This window comes from Rhineura floridana, chromosome 1 (genome assembly GCF_030035675.1).
Source record: "Rhineura floridana isolate rRhiFlo1 chromosome 1, rRhiFlo1.hap2, whole genome shotgun sequence".
Classification (NCBI taxonomy): Eukaryota; Metazoa; Chordata; class Lepidosauria; order Squamata; family Rhineuridae; genus Rhineura; species Rhineura floridana.
Window position 1 is genome coordinate 280,798,400 of NC_084480.1, and position 12,194 is coordinate 280,810,593.

Below are 12,194 nucleotides of genomic sequence, written 5' to 3' on the forward strand. Positions count from 1 at the left end.
TGCCCTAACTCTCAGTAGCTTCCCAAGCTCTAAGACAGAAAGGGGCATTTCCCAGCTCCGCTCCCTAAGATAGTCTTTTAACTGGAGATGTCAAGAGCTGAAGCTGAGTCCTTCAAAGGTGTGCAAAGCCTGTGCTCTGCTAGTAAGCTAGGGTATTTGCACTAGCCTACTTGGTCCTGAGGATAAAGGATGCAAAGGATAGGTTTTAAGTGTTTCTTTGCTTCTGCTGTTAAGGAGGGTATCCTTTTTCTTTTTCAATCCTCTTCTGTTCCCATCACTGTAGTAATTTCCACAGATCCATGTGTGCAGCAGTGAACTAACAACTGTGTTCTTATGGTAGAAACTGAGTTAGGGAGTGGATCCCAGAAATGAAAATGAGTTTAGAAGTGTGGCTAAAGTTCAAAATGTGTTCTCTATAAAAAGAGGGTAGCAATACTTGTTTTTGTCAATCTTTGGTCCTATGCTTCTGATGGCCAGTAGATGGAACCATAACACAGAAAAAACTTCAGAAGCAACATTCTGGTTATAAAACCTCATAAAGGAGTTACACAGCTTGTGTGACTTCTTCAGTCTCCCTGACTTAAAAACAACTTGCAGACCTAATTGCTGGAGCAAAATGAGCACAGTTAAATATAGGTGGTATCCAGAGCTGGCACCAGCATAATTCCATGGTACTGAAAAATACCTGAAATACATCTTGGCATTGGAAGGAGGCTTTTGAATTCTGGCAGAAACAAAAAATACACTTTAATGGGTTGGTCAGCAACTAGACTTATGGGAGTCACACTGAGATGCTAAACCTCCCACTTAGAAAAGCAAACAGCCAGCAAGTCCCATTGCTGCCACACTGTCCATATGTTCCTCTTGATTGACAGTTGAGAGGTGGAGGAAGCAATTTGCATTCAAGGAAATGGATTGGCCCTCGCAGTGGCTGATGTCTGCTTTAATGGTCCCCCTCCTGGGTTCTGACATTGTCAGATTATAATGTGACCAAGGAGAGGGTGGAACTATGCAGGTAGGGGCAGCCTCACAATACAGTAGATGAGAGCCACTGAGAGCGAAGGGACAAGATGCCAATGGAATGAGATTAGCAGGAGGCAAAATCTTGCCCCTACTCCACACACTGGGTTCACATGAGGCATGTTTAGCTACCCACCACATCAGTGTGGTAGATGGGTAAGTGAAAGATTCCCAGGGTGTCAGGGATCTTCTTTTCTAGTCCCTCTCCTGTTTCTAGCATTGGACAAAAGAAAAGCACTGTAATTTGAGGTTACCAATGGGGAGGGGATGTTATCAGTTTGCATTCTGAGTTGCCTGTGGGAATTTCTACTTTTTCACGTTAATAAGTTGGACCCCCTACTAAGCATAGTGTGACTTGCATCCTTACAATTTAACTTGTAACCATAAATACAGTAAGAGAAAAATTGTAGTTGATCTGTCTTGGGATTTCCAGAGATTCACAGCACTGGCTGCTCTATTTGGTACCAGTGGGATTTGCAGCCATACAGCAGCTGTGAAAATTGGGACGCTTATATTTAGGTGCTTAATTATGATTTGCTGAACTATCTGTTAGTCATCCAGGACTGATAGTTCTGATCAGCATGAATATTGATGTCAATCTGCAATTGCTAAATGTTTATTATGATAAAAATAATTTTTAATAGTGCAAGTGATGATAATTCAGGTAAGGGTTCGCTTCACCTAATGACATCAACATATGCAGCATTTCAAGTCTTCTTGCTGATGCCTTATGTAATTTCACAGCCAGCTGAAAACTTGCACCATGGACATATGATGAGCTCTCCTTTGCTCGAGGTATTTAAGCAGAGGCTGAGTGCCGACCTGTCAGGAAGGCTTTAGTTCAGGGATGGAAAACCTGTGGCTCTCCAGATATTGTTGGACTACAACACTCATCATCCCTGACCATTGGCCATGCTGGCTGGGGCTGATGGAAGAGTTGGAGTGTAAATACCCCTGCTGTAGTTGCATCCTGCATTGCAGATCCTATATTGGGTAGAGGGTTGAATTAGAGGACCTCTAGGGTCATTCCAATTCTTTGTATACCTACAATATTAAACAATAGTAAATGAAGCAGTTCTAATGGCCACGTGAACAGCCAGACTAATATCTTGTTAAGCCCAGTACTATCTACTCTTGACTGTCAGCAGCTCCCCCAGGCCCTGAGAGAGCCCAGTGCTTGAATTACAGGGGAGAACAAAAGAAACACGAAGCCCTTCCCTTCAGGGATTCTTGGATGAAACAGAGTATCTAGATCCATTTCAGTCTGGTTTCAGGCCTAGTTATGGGACGGAGACTGCTTTGGTCGCCTTGGTGGATGACCTACACAGAGAGCTGGACAGGGGGAGTGTGTCCCTGTTGGTTCTGCTGGACCTCTTAGTGGCTTTCGATACCATCAACCGTGGTATCCTTCTGGGTCGCCTTGCGGGGATGGGACTCAGGGGCACTGTTCTGCAGTGGCTCTGTTCCTTCCTGGAGGGACGAGCCCAGAAGGTGGTGCTGGGGGATTCCTGTTCGACCCCTTGGCCGCTCACCTGCAGGGTCCCTCAGGGTTCAGTTCTGTCCCCTATGCTATTTAACATCTACATGAAACCACGGGGAGTGGTTGTCCAGGGGTTTGAGGTTCGGTGCCATCAATAGGCTGATGACACCTAACTCTATTTCTCCTTCCCACCTACTTCCAAGGAAGCTGTCTCGGTTTTAAACCAGTGCCTGGCATCCATGGTGGACTGGATGGGGGTGAACAAATTGAAGCTTAATCCAGATAAGACAGAGGTGCTCCTGGTCAGTCGTAGGGCGAATCAGGGAATAGGGATACAGTCGGTGCTGGATGGGGTTACACTCCCCTTGAAGACACAGGTTTGCAGTTTGGGTGTGCTCCTGGACTCAGCTTTAAACCTGAACTTCCAGGTTTCTGCAGTGGCCAGGAGCGCTTTTGCACAGTTGAGACTAGTGCGCCAACTGCGCCCGTTCGTTGAACCATCAGACTTGGCCATGGTGACACATGCCTCAGTTACATCCCACTTAGATTACTGTAACGCGCTCTACGTGGGGCTGCCTCTGAAGACTGTTCGGAAACTCCAGCTGGTTCAATGTGCTGCTGCCAGATTGTTAACTAGGGCGCGTTATAGGGACCATACTACCCCCCTGTTAAAAAAGCTCCACTGGCTGCCAGTCTGTTTCCAAACACGATTCAAAGTGCTGGTGATGACCTATAAAGCCCTATACTGCTTGGGTCCAGGCTATTTATCCGACCGTATCTCCCTGTATGGACCTGACCGGGCCCTGAGATCTTCAGGAGAGGCCCTTCTCTCAGTACCCACCTCCTCTCAAGTACGATTGGTGGGGATGCGGGATAGGGCCTTCTCGGTGGTGGCCCCTAGGCTGTGGAATGCACTTCCTAGGGATATAAGAATGACCCCCTCCCTGCAGTCCTTCTGGCGTCAAGCAAAGACTTTCCTATTCCAACAAGCTTTTGGTACCGACGGTTGCTAAAGTTGGGACTGCTGGGAACTGCACTACTAATGCTGAATTTTACTATTTTTAAATTGGTTTTGATTCCTTTTTATCTAGCAGTATGATTGGTTTTAATATTGGATGTAGTTTAATTTCATTTTAATGTAGATTCTGTATGTTTTAATTATATGTGCTTTTATCTGGAAGCCGCCGCGAGTTCCAGTATTGGAAGGATGGCGGGATATAAATAAAGAATAACTAACTAACTAACTAACTTGTGACATTATGGGTGGGACTATAGTTTTAATTAAGATCACCCCTTTCTGCCTTAATACGAGCATGGTAGGAGTCAGCCTCAGGAAGCATGGGCTAACTAAGGAAAGAAAGAAAAATGTGTTTGTCTAAAGGAGCCAGAGTTGTCAGTGAAAATAAGATTGCTTTCTTACGTGTTTAGTGACATAGCTAGCCATATCATACATACTGCATGTCCAAAACTGTTTCTTACACTTTCAGGCTTTTCATGTTTTCTTAGATGACATGGGTATTAAATGTTTAGCTTTCTGAGTTGATAATGGAAGCATCCTAATAATTTTGATATCCCTGAGAGACAGTGAGGCCCAAGACATCATTTTTGCAGGAGAATAAAATCAAATTTCCAATGGTTTTCATGTGGAAAAAAATTCAGCCTTATACTGCTGTAATCAATCTAGCAAGCAGGCATCTTGCATCACTACAGTATAAAGGTTCTTTTCCTTTTCTAGTAAGTATGAAGAGACAAATTGATGGTTTCATTGTCAATCTAAGTTTAATCATTTTGCAATTCATAATTATGCCTCTAGGCAGATATTCAAATTATTGCTTCTTTTTTAGAATATACAGTCATATCTTACATTGCATAGAGAAATTAGAGGTGAATGAGAAGGTGAAGAATTAGATCACTCTGCTTATAGTGGAAATGTCACAATAAACCATCAGACTTGACTTGTCTCATAATGTAATAAGCCTTTTTTTCACCCAGAGACACTCCTAATTTAGTACATATTTTCAGAAATGAAACAAGGCACTTGCTTGTTGGAGGCCATTTTGTATCTTTGTGAAATGCATTTTAGCTTTCAAGTGGTAGGAAAAATCAGCACCCTTATTTATATAAAATGACTGTCTTTGTAAGCATTTTTAAAGGAATAAATGTAGCCTGGTTCGTAAGAAGCATACTGTAAGCAGAGACAATCCCATTTAATCAATACAAATATGCACAACTTGGTTCCCCTTTCACAGTAGCGTGAACTGGAAACATGTCCACATCTCTGGAGAAATTACACAAATTTAATGGGGATGTAGTAAAAAAGAAACTGTATGACCCCCCTCTAAAAGAACCCCCTACTTTGTAAAATTAGGTTCACTTTTTAAATCAAATAACAATGCAACGCAGACTTGAGAATTCTAGAGGTAACATAATTTTAAATTATTAGAATTGTTCATTTGACCCAGAAATCTTACAGGAGAAACTTTATCAAAACATTTAGGCTGATATACTTGAATACCAGTCACTGTAGCTCCCTTAGCAGTCAATCCAGCAAAAATTAATGGTGACTAAATTCTGTTGCAAATAATTGAATGGGATGTACATATAACCTGACCATAAACATGTTTACTCAGAACTAGCTGTGTTGATTGGGGCTTACTCCCAAGTAAGGGTACATAGGGTTATCATGACTAATATGCCCCATTAGTTTCAATGGAATGGTGGCATGCATTGCTGAAATTTTATCTCTTATGGAAACACGAGCTTTTGCTGGATTGTGGTTACCAAAATTAATCTGGGCAAAATGCAAGTTTAACTGCATTGTGGATCCATCTGTATAAAGATAACTTATTTCTTATCTGCTGAGTAACAGAATATAGGAAGTAGACAAACTAGACACCAGCAGTCTTAGCATATGAAATTTAATTATAGATTACACAGAATGATGTAAAAACAGCAGTTTGCTAGAATTATACTATTCTGCAACGTGTGGAAATAGTTTTAGAAAATGGATTGTCATATTCTCTGACACAGCAGCATTCATTAATGTTACAGTTATAAAGTATAGTAAGAGGCTGGCTTGTGTGTTTATTCTTCTACCTGCCTTTCATTGACTGTATGCTTTGTTTACCAACTTGCGGTTTGTACAGTAAGACACTGTTATGCCTGCTGGGCTACCAAGGTAGTTAAAGGTTTCTCAAGAAGTTCGGTTCCTCAGTGTCCTGACGTACCTGTGACCTTGGTATTGAATTCAGGGAAAACGGAAAGCTGTGAAATTTATAACTCGGTGGTAATTAACACTATGAAAGTCACCTACAGCACTGCTAAGTTCCCTGCTATCAATGCTTGTTTGCCATGAACCCCAAACCTCTCCCCTTGAATTGCAACACTGTACCTAGAGTAGTTTGCAAGCAACAGACTTGCTTTATTGATAATTTCTTAATAGCGTTCAATAACCTCTAAGTCAGGGCCAGGCTCTTTGGCAAGTGTGCCACAAGTCAAATCTACAGTGTGAATGAGTGCCACTCCAGTACAGCTTATAATATATGTGTAGCCCTTCCATTTCTTAGAGTGATTTTACCTGTAGTCTACTGACTGAGGCAGCATAACAGCTCTGGAGAAGCAGGCAAGAGTGTAGGCCATGGGTGGGGAACCTGAAGCCCTCCAGATGGTGGCTGGGGCTGATGGGAATTGTAGTCCAACATCATCTAGAGAACCGCAGATTTACCACCCATCGTGCAGGCCATAGCCAAAAGTTCATAATCCTGTCAGGTCTTGTTCATAGGTGCCACAAAGGACTGCCACAGGCCAGCAACCCTTGTCCCAAATTCTCTTACACTGAGAGAAATGTCATTGATCCTGAATCCTGTGTTTCTCTCCAGTGTTATCAAGAAGAACCATTTCATTAATGGAGATCATTACTGCTGCAGCTGCAGCTGCAGCAGTAAATGTCAAAGGAAATAGCAGGCCAAAACCAGACTCGGACTCTTCCACCTTTTTCCATGGAAATGTGACCTTTCTGGGGAGTTTTTTGTTTTTAAATGAATCAACAGACTGGCCCAAACAGACATCCTTTTTATCAATCTTATAGTTACAAAAACTGTACATTACAAACAGTATAGAAACAAGCTGAAAAGAATATGCCACATATCCTGGCTAATAATCTATATGCAGTGTGAAATATACAAGATATAAAAGAAAATAAAGCCTACTCCCTTATAGTGCACAATTATTGTTGGAGTGTATTTTTTTAAAGATATATATCGCTAGTTAAGTGGAAGTGTTCAGAGGGCTCTAATTCTCCCCAGCAGAGAGAATACGAGCAAGTTCTGTTCGGTAAAGCTTTCCTCCTTCAGACAAGGCCATGATGTTTTTCTTGTATGTTGCAAGGTTGTTAATATCTAGTTCCTGTTTTTTAACAAGAGAGAGAAAACACTGTGTAACCCAGTTCAGTTACCAACATGACTACACCAAGTGTTAGTACTACATGTAGAGAGGTGGTACAGCTCTAGCACATTCAGGTTTAATATGTATGAAAACAAAGCGTTGGATGTAGACTTCACCTCCCACAGGTGGAAAGGCTCATTTTGTCCACAGAAAAATACTGACTCAGTAGTGGGATCCTAGTGACTGGGGAGGGAAACAACTTTTGCTGATTTTCCCCCTGTAGCCCCCAGCACCACCTCCCATGCTATTCTAGAGGGTTGCCCGGCCCTCTGGAACAGTGCAGGAAGTGGGGGTGAAGGCTATTGGGGGAGGGCATCCTGAAGATTTGCCTCACTGTTTTGCTAGCTGACATGTCCTCTGAAAGGAAGCCTGCTGAGGGGGTACTCCTGCCAGCAGAAGCAATCCAGTGTACCTGTTTCTTGTAGACTATAAAACACTATGCATGTTGCTGAATAATGCACAGTACTATAATAAAGCATGCTTTTAATGCAAGGGTACATGCAGAGCTTGGAAAAGTTACTTTTTTGAACTACAACTCCCATCAGCCCAATACAGTGGCCATGCTGGCTGGGGCTGATGGGAGTTGTAGTTCAAAAAAGTAACTTTTCCAAGCTCTGGACATGAATATATTTTAGAAAACTATATTCCACCAACTTTGATTTACACATACCCCAGCTCCTCCACCTTGAAAATTCTTTCATAGCTATTGAAATTGCTGAGTGAAAATAGTTTTGTGAGTGTTTGTTAGTTCCCTGGTTAGACATTTCTACTGAAGGGTAGCAGGTCTGTGTGTATGAGTAAATAAATACTGCAACCACTTGTACAGGCCCAATCGCATGTGCCTTTCCCAGCTGACAGGTCTCCTCCTTTTCGGCGAAGTCCCAACTCAGTGGGAAAGTCCCATACAATGCTCCCAGCCCACGTGGTTGAGGTGTTTATGAGTACCACAACAGGTAGGCGTGGGTCCTATTCAAAAGCAATACCACCAGTACCCGCTTAATGCAAAGGAAGAGCATAGGATTACTACTACGTTTCTTTTCAGTCTGGGAACAAAGATCAGAGGGATGGTAACAATTCACTCCCGCTTAAGTGGTAGCATGAACGGTACAGACGGGGAAGTGCTAAAGCTAACCTAGGAATAAAACTACTGCTCAGGGGAAGGGCCATGGCTCAGTGGCAAAGCATCTGCTTTGTGTGGAGAAGGTCCCAGTCAGTGCCCAGTATCTCCAGGCAGGGTTGGGAGAGCCCCGAGCCTGAGATCCTGGAGAGCCACTGCCAGTCAGTATAGACAAGGCTGAGCTGGATATAAGGCAGATTGCTAAGATATTGCAGTTTTTACAAGCGCACCCTCTTGCGGTACCCAGAAACCTAAATATATTGAATTTAGAGCAACTACTTCAACTGGCTAGATGTCTGTGTGGGGATCCTTTCAAAGAGTTTAAATGCATTTCTAACAGAAATAAAATTGAAATTTACCGTTTTGTTCTTTTCACAGAGATCTTTCAGCAAAGCATCTAATTCATTTTCATCTATGTAGCCATTCCCATCCTGTGAACAAAAGAAGACATGAACATTTATCATATTACTTTCAGTTGCACTGTTTTGGCTTGCAGAACACATAATAAGGTGATAGGTTTTTTTTAAAAAAAAAGTAGTCATAAACAAGTAGTCTACTTACTGAATCAAATGTATCAAAGACTTTATTAAACTCTTTCCCACACATTTTGACACCCTAATATTCAAAAGAAAGACAGGTGTTAGAACAGTAGTGGTTGGGATCACTATACACATGCACGCATTACATATGTTCAAACATTTAGGACTATAATGTTGCATACCTGAAATTTAAGGAGAAAGTTTTCCTTTACTGGGAGTAACCTTTGGAGAAAAAACACAAGGGGAGTTCAGAACAATTTCTGAGCAGTTATAACAGGAACTTGAATAGTATCTTTAGAAACGGTATACCTTTTCAAGAAACAAGAGAGGAGATGACCTAAAGAGCTGGCTGAGAAAGTTTACTACAGAGAGCTGCAGAACCCCAATACATTTTTTGAATGTAAAATCCATCTTTGCTGGCAGCTGTTCCTGTTCAAACCTTTCCTGACATATTTAATTGACTTATGGGTAGCTTTTCAAGCAAAATATGCTTCTCAAATCAGTTTATAAGCTATATATCAACACACAATAAAAATATAATGGTGTAAAGTGGTTGGGCTAGATGTCCTCTTCAGGTTCCTTCCCCCTGTGATTTTTTGGCTGTAAGATTTTAGTATGCAGGAGAGAAGGATTGCAAGAAATGGTCAAACCAGTTTTTTATGTTAAATACAGACTTGGGGGGTATTTAAGATGATATTTAACACTAGTCCTACTCAGAGTAGACCACTGAAGTTAATGGACGTGAGTAATATGTCCTGTCTGTCTATATACATACACACACATATATAGGCCAATGCTGGGACTGAACCAGAGACCTTTTGTATTCAAAGCAGATGCTCTAGCACTGAACTATGGCTTTTCCCCTGAAGAAAGGACCCCCCTTTTAGTGCCTATGGCAAAAAATCACCTGTATTTGATCAACTCTTGAGTTGTGTAAAGGCCTAGGCCACTCAAATTAAATTCATTAGGTCTATTCTGGGTAGGACTTAGCTGAGTGGCCTAGGCCTTTACACAACTCAAGAGTTGATCAAATACAGGTGATTTTTTGCCATAGGCACTAAAAGGGGGGTCATTTCTTCAGGGGAAAAGCCATAGTTCAGTGCTAGAGCATCTGCTTTGAATACAAAAGGTCTCTGGTTCAGTCCCAGCATTGGCCTATATATGTGTGTGTATGTATATAGACAGACAGGACATAGTATGTGTATATTTCTGTATTTATTTAAGAACAGAATTTGGTCCATGGTAAGTCTTATCAGTGCCTTGATGGGTGAACACCTGGGAAACAAATGTATGCCACCTTGACTAGGTGGGGTGTAAATGTAAGAAAATAAATAAACCTCATATCACAGAAAGGCCGTAAGCATCCAATGAGCTTAATGCCAAGAAAACCATACCAAATGACATGCGAAGGACCCATGAAGTGCATGAAAAAAATATTAAAGCCACTTAAAATATAAATTTCCTTCAAAACAATATTCAAAAGGACTCATCGAGTGCATTTTCTTTCTACACGACAATCTTTTTTAAAATGAAAGGTTTCAACAAGGAGAAGATGATGGGTTTTATATCTCAAAATTTTGCAGTTCATACAACCTGTTTCTCAGTGTTTTGCAGTCATTTCCCCCTCTTGTATGCCATCTGCTAACTACATACCCTAAGACTACATACCTGGCCATTTCAGTCAGTTCCAGTTTTCCATCATGGTTTTCATCGAACATCTTGAGCTGAAAGATTTTATTGGGCAGGGTGTCAATATTTTTTGCATGATCACCACAAAGCAAAGCAAAACAAAAAACAAAAACACTTCACTTAACACCATCCTCTGTCTCCTAAGAATATGCCAGTTCAGTCAATTGAACTGGCCTCCTAAGAGATAAGTGGGTATTGACAATGGCCTTATTTCAGTGGGCATTTTAAAGCTCAAATGTCCTTTCACCCTATGGCTATTTTTTGTAACTGTTTTTATTGGCTAGGATCTAGAGTTCAGTGAATAAAGTTCTGGTCATGGAATAGGGTGCACTTGGATTTCATTTCTCATTGTACCCCTGGAAAGTCTGCTCTGAAAGGTTGGGGGATCCTCCAGAAAAAATGTGAGAGGTGATGCAGGAAGCAGTAGAAGGAATTGACACATATTTGTCATCTGTTGCCAGTCAGTATAGTGCTGAGATGGAAGGAGCAATGGTCCAACTCGGTATAAGGCACCTTCTTATTTTCACTCACTTCCATTAATGAAACCCTCTAGTGCATCCAAGCACATTCTGTTCACAGAAGGGGACTTTTGGATCCAATCCATTGTTTTCATTTGTAGCAGATTGTCTTAATTGTCTTAGCAGTTTTTAAGAATTGTGAGCCACCTTAAGCACATGTTATTATAGCCAATATGCAATAAAAGGAGGGATAAAGAAAATAAATAATATTGGAACCAAATTATAATTTGCTATTTCATTTTGCCCTTATAGCCAAACCATCCAGACATTCACCAACAATGATTTTCCATAACTAGACAGACATTTTATTCTGCAAAAGCAATCTCTCTTAATACTGTTTCCCCATTCCTACCAAATAACCTTCAGTGCATGAGAATTTGTTCAAGCTCTGTTGAAATGAATGAAGGCTGCACTACAGCCGTACTTTCTAGATTTCTCCCAATCATAATCTGAAAGCTTTATTCATTGGAGCATCAGAGCAACTCTTTTGCTACCCAGTGTTTATGAAGCCTATGTGAACAACTAGTTCATAATTCAAGAGAAGGAATGGGGAAATACAGTAATGAGAGAAGATTCTAGAAAAGATGGCCTCCACAGTCACTTATGGACCCACCATTAAAGATCATATCTAGGAAGACAATCTTACTCGGCCACGAGTGATCACCAATGAAAAATGATCTTCATATGTAGATAGGGGGAGCTAAATTCCTAGAATGAAACTCTTACCATGATGTCTGTGTATTCTGACAGCTTTGAATCGTCAATCTGCTTGTTTGCTTTCTGTAATAAGTCTTTCAAAAAATTCTGAAACAAAATGAACACAAGTGATCGATACATGTCAAAATGCAATTGTTTTCCTGATGTACTCTTAGGGCTCATCCAAACGGAGAGGGATAATCTATGTTTTCCATATCCGGTTTGTCATCTGACAGTCCTTACTTTGCCTGTTCGTTCGCTCTTTCCCGATTAAAAAAAATGCTTTTTTTGCGCCCGCACACGCAGCGGGAAGACCCGTACATTCTTTTCGCTCTTTCCCAGCCCCGCCTGTAAAACAACCCCCTATCAGCCAATTGGTCCGCAAAATATGACGTTTGCTCCTCTCCCCCTTTGCAACGAAGCACAATAACGCACATGCGCTTGAACGTAAGAGCATGAAAGTTTGAATTTCCTGTGGCTGTAATGGAGTTCCTTGCCGCTGGCCGCTCTGGAGCAGGGCCGGCGGGGTGTGTGTGTCTCCAGGTGCTTATATGCCAGTAATTCCTGTATTTTCATTTGCTTGTATTTGCAATATTACGCAAAAACATATGTATGCATTTTTGACTTTACGGCTGGTAATTCTACTGTATTTCCGATATTACGCAAAAACGTATGTATGTGTTTTTGCCTTT

The 12,194-nt window shown here is 41.4% G+C and overlaps 1 protein-coding gene across 2 annotated transcripts in view; it reads right to left on the minus strand.

Annotated features, from left to right (window-relative positions):
* Nucleotides 1-4,356: 4,356 nt before the first annotated feature.
* CALB1 (calbindin 1) overlaps nucleotides 4,357-12,194 on the minus strand; it is a 36,455-nt gene continuing 28,617 nt past the window's right edge. For both annotated transcript variants that reach the window (XM_061607123.1, XM_061607132.1), the window contains 6 exons: nucleotides 11,533-11,610; nucleotides 10,268-10,323; nucleotides 8,782-8,821; nucleotides 8,622-8,675; nucleotides 8,420-8,491; nucleotides 4,357-6,904 (listed from right to left, as the gene is read on the minus strand). In XM_061607123.1, coding sequence (XP_061463107.1) covers nucleotides 6,791-6,904; nucleotides 8,420-8,491; nucleotides 8,622-8,675; nucleotides 8,782-8,821; nucleotides 10,268-10,323; nucleotides 11,533-11,610 — 414 coding nt within the window. In that variant the 3' untranslated portion in view covers nucleotides 4,357-6,790. The remainder of the gene's footprint in view (nucleotides 6,905-8,419; nucleotides 8,492-8,621; nucleotides 8,676-8,781; nucleotides 8,822-10,267; nucleotides 10,324-11,532; nucleotides 11,611-12,194) is intronic.